Raw genomic sequence first — 8811 nt, 5'->3', positions numbered from 1 at the left:
TATAAGGTATTTTTAAGTCTCTTAACATAAAACCCCTTACGGAACAAAAATATATGGGAATATACTGCAAAATATAATGTGATATATTACATAATACATTTCCATATATTGGAAACTAGTGCTCTTAGTTTGCAATATATGCATATATTGTGACATAAGTAAATATTGTGCTATGGACTTCTTTAATATCTATAGGTTGTCCTGTGATAGGGAGGTTGTGAGAATGTTGCGGGGGCGCACGCTGGGGAACAGTGCCACAGCTCTGCACAGGCACCTGTGCCTCAGGCATAAAGAATATTTCCTGGGCCAGTCAACAATGTACCTGTCTGTGCTGAGGAATTTTGTGACCCAGAACACTGATCCCAGCAGTCTCATTGCCGCGCTGCCACAGATGGTGCCTGTCCCTAGTCCATCTTGGCTGCTCTCAGTGTACGCCAAAGAAGTACTGACACGGCTTCCTGAACTGAAGGCCCGTGTCACCTCTGTCTATGGCTCCATTTTAAAGACGGATTCCACCAAAAAGGTAACACCTGATTTAGTGTTACATTTAGTGTTTTTTTTTTTTATTGTAAAATAAAAATGTCCTGTTCCTTTGATAATAATAATACTTCTTATCATGTACTTTAGGTCACCAAGAAGCTAGCTGGTCATGCTGCTGGCATCGCTGCGTGGGTGACAGATGTGGGGAACAAAATTGGACAAGTCCTCATGTTTGTCCTCATAGAAAGAGAGGGAAAGGATGAAAGAGATTTGGCGGACACATCAGCGCCACATCGACTGCATCCAGGACCCACCAGGTGTGCAGCTATACACGAAGATAGGCAGGTGACCAAAGGGGAGGTCATTCTGCCCCAGTATGGCTGTGCACGTGGCTCAACATCCTTGGAGTCCTTCCACCTACACCTAAACTGCTTTTTCCAGTTGTCAGTTTTGCCAGTTGTTTGTTCATGTGTTTTCCATGGTGCTAACTTCGTTCTGCCTGCTTTTTCAGGAACAAGTGCAAGTGACCTTCATTTTCAGATGTACTTGATGGAAGGGCTTGTACAGTGGAATGAGGCTTGTGTGGTTGCTGCTGTTAAAGGTGGAGGCAGAAAGGATATCTGCTATAGTGGCCAACTGCAGCAGTACGCCAACATCCTGAGCCAGCTATTTAAGGGCCTTAATTTGGCGGAGGACTACACCAGTAGTCTGATTGTCGTGATTGTCTACAGGAGAACTCATTGCCATGGAATACTTGTATTCCCAAACTAATAAAGCTTTTGAGGAAGACTTCGGTGCGGATCCTGATACTCCAGATGGGATTCAGGATGGACACATGAAGATTGATCTGGAGAGTGATGAGGGGTTTGAGGATGTAGACTTGGATGGTGAGCCCCTTGAAATCATGGGGCTCAGCCTCGATATCCCAGAACCCATTCAGCAGTAAGCAGAGGCCATGCAACCTTTAATTAATACTATTTAATACTTATTTTATCGTATCAGTGCAGAATTTATCTAACACTTTTGGTGCAAGAATTAAAAATATAGCAACACTAGATTATAATAAGACCATTTTTAAGATAACTGAAGTTCCTGAAAATAAAATTTGTAAAACAATAAGCACTTTAAAGTCCTCAAAGGCAAAGGACACATTCAAGTGGGATTCAACATTTTTAAAGAACAATTTTTACTCCCTTAGCACCCCCATTACACACCTAGTCAATGTATCGATAAAGCAATCAATTTTCCCAGCTGCCTGGAAACATGCAGTGTTAGTTCCGATTTTTAAGGCAGGGGAACCTACTGATGTAGCTAACTATAGACCTATCAGCATTTTGCCGGTGGCATCAAAGATTGCAGAAAAAGTGGTAACTGAGCAGTTAACCGACTTTCTAAATTCTGGACAAATACTTCATCCAATGCAATTTGGTTTTAGGAAAAATTACTCGACCGAAATGGCTACTTGCTATTTTGTTGAAAAAATCAAATCAAAACTAGACAGTGGGAGTGCTGTAGGAGCAGTTTTTTGGATTTAAAAAAAGCTTTCGATACAGTAAATCATAATATTCTTCTTTCTAAGTTGTCAAACTTTAATTTTTCTGATGATGCTATGAAATGGATGGAGTCCTATCTTACCATGAGAAGACAAAGCACCAGAGTTGGGAATAAAATGTCATCATTCAGTAGCTGTTCTGTTGGCGTCCCGCAAGGCTCAGTCTTAGGCCCTTTGTTATTCAGTCTATATGTTAACGATCTACCACTAGCATGTCCTCAAGTTGACACCCAAATGTATGCAGATGACACGGTCATTCTGGCACATGGAAGAGACCGATATGAAGTGGCAACTAAATTAACAGCAGCAATGGCAAAAATTGCCACCTGGCTCTCTGAGACTTGCATGACGCTAAACGTCAGTAAAACTGTGTGTATGTATTTTTATATAAGGAAAAATAAAAAAATCAGCCAGATGTCGTTGTAAATGGGGAAAAAATCCAGATTGTGTCACATTTAAAATATTTGGGAGTTACTCTTGATTCACAGTTGTCTTTTAAGAAACATATAAAGCAGGTTTGTAATACTGTTAAATTTAATTTGAGAAATTTTAGACACATTCGTAATCAGTTACCTCTAGATGCTGCCAAATTGTATATGCACTCAATGATTTTCTCACATTTTACATACTGCATTACAAGTTGGTCACAAACCGGAAAAACAATACTTGCTCCACTACAAACGCTATATAAACAAACTCTCAAAGTATTAGATAAAAAGCCATTAGGGTATCACTACTGTAATATCATCCAAAAGCACAAACTCTTGACTTTTGACAATTTTATGTGCTTTACCAATGTTTGCTTAGTTTACAGAGTAATTAATAATCTGGCTGCACCCCCATTAAAGGAGTTCATGTTATTGCTCTCAGATAGTCGGCAAACAGTTGTAACACTAATGAGCGGATGGTATTCAACCATCTGTTTCATATTAATGAATCCTGAGTCTCTAACACGTCCTGCACTCAGAGAGAAGAACTTCAAAAAAACAAAAGATAAGGACTTTTGTTTTTACGACATCCTCCAACATAAAACCCCCCCTCGGGCGCCGCGATGTCGATAACATCCCAGCCCTCGTGACATTTATTACACCTTCGAGATGATCCAGAGACACTCTCGTGAGCATCAAAGGAAAGAAACACCCGCCCTTTTGGTCACAGCACGACGACATTCCAGACACACACACACACACACACACACCCACACGAGCATTTCTGGCTCACACATGAACACTTTTGATAAACTACCTCTAAATGTATTAAATGTATCTCTTTATGTGCTTAGATGTCTTCACGTGATATAGTGGAATAGATATAATGTTTACTGTGTGTTTAATCAAACTTTATATGCCTGTAGTTAGGAACAACTCTGTATCTCTGTATCCCTGACTCGCAAAGTTATAGTTTATGGTGTCTGTATGATCGTAGAAACCCGACTGTGACGAATCTCAACGGCAAATTACAAAAAAGATGCATTGTTTCAGAAGTACAATCTTTCTGAGGAAAAATGTGTAATTTTGTCATCGCCATGAATTAGACCAGTGGGCGGAAATCAGCAGACAAAGAAGATTTTTCCCGCCTCAGTTTCTCACACCTCATTGGTTCATAAGGTGACATAGGTGTGAACCAACCTTTCAATAAAAACAAAAGAAAACCCTTGCTCGTGGCATTCCGCCAGAGAGAGAGGGGGGTTTCCCAGTTCGCGATCGGACTTCTCAAGAAGTCCCTCCGTTTCTTCTTCTTTACTTTTTCGTTTTATCTTAGTTTTTCTTTATTGTCTTCTGATATTTGACTTCGTTCAATTGTTCTCACGAGCCAAACGAACTTAAGTCTAATCATCTTTTGGCAAAGTTTACATTCGCGTTAACCACGAACCCACGCATCACCAGCTCCGGAGCGGACAACGCAGAAGCTACAACAACGGACAATTTGAGCTCAGCTACACACAAGAGCCAGATCAAAGCAAGTACTTTCTTATATCGCAACTTAAAAATTGCTGTTTAAGGTTGTCTAGGCTATTCCACTTTTGTGAAATTATCCAATGACTTGGAGTCTCTCGCAAAGTTAACTGTTTGAAAATTGTCACTCTGAGATCTGCCTTCCCTCTCTCTCTCTCTCTCTTCTTCTCTCTCTCTCTTTCTCTCTCTCTCTTTTTCTCTCTCTCTTTCTCTCTCTATCTCATTACTATTTTCGTTTGATTATCTTGTTTAAACTGTATTGTTTGTTTGCTATATACTCATATTTACTCTGTGTGAATTGTAGTTATGTACTCTTTAGTCCGCTTTTATTAAATACAATAATTTGCTTGAATTGAACCGTTTTATTGCTCATCAAGATCGAAGTCCCTGAATCGTGTGATCTAAGCTACAAGCTTTGTTTTCTAGTAATTACTATTCAGTAATCTAAATACTACAGACACAGAAAATATTGTTCTTCCTGATCAAAAGATTAATATTTCTTGGAGTTTGTAAGAAGGGTATTTTTATTGATATTTGATAAGGGAGTCTAGCATCCAGTTCGCGGGACGAACAGATTGTCTAGATAACTTACATTAATTCTAGTAAAGATTACCTTTAAATGATTAAATATTCCCTCTTTGGGTAAGTTAATATTTGTAAGCAATAAGCACATCATATTCATAGACTCATGAATATTCACTTCATTTGAGTTAATTATTCCCCAGAAAGTGATTGTTGCTACATATTTTATGGTGGAGAATGCGGGCAGCGTTCAAACTTTGTTTTTGGTGAGCAATATTCATATTCATATTCATGCATATTTTTGGATGTTAATATTATGCACGCGCATTTTGAATTGTGAGTTAAGTCGCGCTTCGAGCGAACTCGTTCGGCACAAAAGCCAGCTGTTCAGCACATTAACAGTTTCTAAAAAGAAAACCCATAGTCACTGTTATTTTTAATGAAAGTACACTGCAGTATAATGTTAAAAGTCTCCTGTTAAGAAAGACCAAGATCTCTCTGCAGTGAGAACATTTTAATATTAATAACCCGCCTATTAAAGACGAAGAAATCTCTTTTTTTAGGACGAGACGTAAATCTGATCAGAGCGAAATTCCTTTGTTTCAGTCGTTAAAAGGCCTTGTAATTACTTGTATCGTTATTGAATTCGTGGCTAACCACAGTGATATTCAAAAATAAACGATAAATCTCCTGGTCTAAAAATTGGCTTAGCTACCCGATTTTAAACCTAAAACATTTAAATCATAAGTGCTATTTTGATAAATGTGTATGGGAGTGCAACAGACGGACAATTCCTGTTGTTCACATTTGCGTTTTTGCAGCGAAGAAATCCTGCCTCACGCTCTTGTGTAATATAGCACCGCAAAGGTCCTAAAACCTTTGTCTGTTTGTTTAGTTGTGATTTTGACGCAGAAAATCAGCCGACAAACGCTCAGATTCTAAATCACATTGAGGTTGTCTGTAATTCCGCTGACTAAACACCAGAGGGCGTCCTTTACGTATTTAGAAGTCTCAAATTACGCCTCGCCTTCTGATTTCAGCCTGCATGAGTGCAATTACGCCATCTCGTGGCCGTTTCAGATAATGCACTCTTACTGCTTATTTTAAATCTCACTGTGGTTGTTGCATTAGCCTGTCTAAATTCTCAATAATTATTTGCATTTACAGCTTTGCTCGTGCGAATATTATTTTATGTTAGACAAATTTTCCTGCCTTTGACTGTTTACATTTACTTTGAGTTTGGTTCAAACATGATTTGAATTAAAATTTAATTGTTTAATAGTGTAAATTAAATGTCTCAGGTCAACCACTGATTGACCTACTTAAAAGGAAGTGAGCCATCTAGTGGCCGTCTCCTGTTAAGTCGGGTCACAGCGTTCAGCTCTCTGATCTCTCTCTTTTCAATTCTGTTTTGGAATTGCATGTTTCTACCCTTACCCCTTTTTGATTATTTCATAATTATTAATGATACCTTACTGTTATCATTGATTGTTATAGGATATTATTCAGATTTTCCTTTTAATTCTTCTTACATGCTTATTTTAAATTTCAATTTAAACCAGTTTTGAATTTTTAATTTGAATTAAGTTTTCTGCTCACCTGGTGAAGCACAGAGAGGGAGTACGCCCCCTTGTGGTGAAAACCAGCTACTGCGTCCTCCTCCTGTGTTCCATACTGTCTTTTCCTCTTTTTGATTTTTTTTTTCTTTTTCTTCTCTCTCTCTTGGATTAGGTTATTTTGGATAATTACCATCATTATCATAATTCCCTTTTTTGTTTTATCATAATTAGGTACAGCTGTTGCCTTTAATTTCTACATATATATTCACTCAGTTGATGTTAAACAAAACAAATCTTAATTCACTTTAAGTTTCCTTTGTTCATCCTTTGTGTATTTGATTGTGGATAAAACCCATCCACTTATTATAAGGCACAGAATATTAGATATTCCCCCGGATATATTTTTTAAGTGTTTGGTCCACTTTTCCTCTCTAAGCCACACCCTTTTCCTAGGTCTCTTACTCCCATAGCCACACGTGCTGTAGGCCCTAGCAGAAACTTTTGCGAAAGGTAGCAGGTCTAGCCCCTTTATTTTCTTCCTAACACCTTCCAGCGTTCGTATTCATTCCATTTCATTGCAGACCAATTTATTTGGTGTTTTGTTTTCACTGTGCTCTTTCCTATCTTCAATTTATTTTTTTTCCCTTTTCATGCTGTTGTGATCTTGTTTCTTACAGTTCACCGAGAGACCCCAAGGAGAGCTAAGTAGTAGAGCGACAACCGAACAGCTGGTGTCACCAGGTGACCCACGAGGCTACCACCTGTCAAAGTCTCTATTTTGGGCCGACCCGTAATTGAACCCGCCTAACTGTCTAACTGTCTGCATCAGTTAGCCGAAATTCTTATAGACGGCATAGCCCGTACGATAGCTCGTTAGCCAGAAAACAAACTTGCATTGGCCTCTTTGTGTGTGTGCTGTGTTTCTCTCGTCCGCAGTGAGCCAGGATGTCCCGTTCATCCAGCCCCGCAGTCCCTTGGGATCAGCTAGCGACATGGCTGGAAACGATGACGACCCCCTTCCTGCCCACAGGCACCAGGGACCTGCATCACTTGAGCCAAAGACAACTGGACACTGAGATGGACCAGCTGATGGCACACGATCCGACGCAGAGTTACACCCACAAAGATACTCGCCAGGATCACCGGGACCCTAGCTCACCTCCTCATCGCCCAGGCACGGCTCAGCGAAAAGAGCTACCTCGACCTGGAGCAGGAAGTTGCAACTCTAAGACTTCAAGCGGAGGAAGCCCGGAAGCATCAGGCTCACACCCAGAGCCGTCTAGATAAGCTACTTCTCGAGACCCAAGACCAGCACGAGAAAGAGGATGCCACAGACCCAGGGCTACAGGAGGAAGTAGACAGACTTCAAAATGCCCTGGAGAATCTTCGTCTGGACACAGACCAAAGAGAACATTTGGAGAGAGAAGCCCGAGAGGGACTCGAGGCAAAGCTCCGACAAGCTGAAACCCTCCTTGAAAGGGCTGAAATGGAACTGAAAGAAAGAGATGCTAAAGCTAAGGCCTATGAAAATCACCTGAACATGGCCCGAGCTGAAATCCATGATCTTACACAGCATAAAAACTTTCTTAAAGATGAACTTGACATCGTTCACAGAGAACTGAAACATTCTTATAGACTGCAAAGTGAACCAAAAGAGGAAACACACTCCACAGAGTTTCCCCTGGCCAGTGGACCCAAGCCTTTCAGCCAAGAACTTAGAGCTGGAAAAGGGAGTGAAAGCCTGCTTTTCAAAATGTCACCAACCAGCCTGCACAAACCCCTGTCAGCAGCGGGGGAGGGAAAACCCTTCCAGAAAGTCCTGGTCACCAGCCACAGACACATGGCTCCCAAAGAACTGGACAAGCTGGCTAGAAACATCCCTACGTTCAACCCAGATCCTGCAGGAGGCCATGACATTCACGCTTACTTACAGGACATAGACTTTCACTTACAAACTGTCGCCAACGTAACCACTTGGGACAAACTGTACCTGCTCAGAATTACGTCCAGTCGTGAGGTACGCAGTTTCTTAGACCGTCAACCAGAGACTGTCAAAACAGACTACCAGCAACTGCGAAAAGCTTTGGTGCGTGAATTCTCTGATCCAGAATCAGACCAAGGGTTAGTAACTGCAATGGACCTCAAGCAAGGTCGACTTGAAACCCCACCAAATTTCTATAACCGACTGCGACGTGCCTACTTCGGAGCACGAAATGAACAAGGCATGGAGGAAGACATTAACTTCCGAACTTTGTTTCTCTTCGAAACCTCCATCCTACTTTAAGCCACCATTTGGGAGTATTAGCGTGCCCGCGTAGCATGTCAACGCAACATTTACGCGACTTAGCCCATAAGGCTTACACCAAACAAAAGACTGTGTCAGAAAAGACTGTAAAACACCCAACTATTTGCCCTGTCTCTGATTCCTATTCAGAGTTGACCCTAGACCCAGCCCCAACCGCACCACAGTTATAGACCCAACAACCGAGAGTCAAGACCGTTCCAAGCCAGCAGAAGGCAGCGTGGTCGTGGTGGTGCCCGTCCGAGGCAACAGAACGACCGCTCTGGAGGATCCTGGAACCGGCCTCGCCCCTCTCACAACCAAAAGGGGGGGGCCACCTGGGAAGCCAGCCGGCGACTCAGAAATAGCCGACCTACAGCCTCCAGAACACCAAGCCAGGAGGGGGAACACTCTCAACGTGACGCTTGGAAGCTCAAGGCTGAACTCACATCTAACAAGGAA

At 41.4% G+C, this 8811-nt stretch overlaps 1 protein-coding gene across 1 annotated transcript; it reads left to right on the top strand.

The window, feature by feature from the left end:
* The first annotated feature begins 223 nt into the window (after positions 1-223).
* Positions 224-8543, top strand: LOC122138809. The gene is given in 6 exon segments (XM_042733434.1): positions 224-523; positions 628-868; positions 992-1141; positions 1212-1422; positions 7179-8325; positions 8328-8543. Coding segments are annotated over 6 exon segments (2265 nt in total).
* The last annotated feature ends 268 nt before the right edge of the window (positions 8544-8811 follow it).

Source organism: Cyprinus carpio, chromosome A3, assembly GCF_018340385.1.
Source record: "Cyprinus carpio isolate SPL01 chromosome A3, ASM1834038v1, whole genome shotgun sequence".
In the NCBI taxonomy this organism is placed as follows: domain Eukaryota; kingdom Metazoa; phylum Chordata; class Actinopteri; order Cypriniformes; family Cyprinidae; genus Cyprinus; species Cyprinus carpio.
This window is presented reverse-complemented; position numbering and strand designations above follow the sequence as displayed.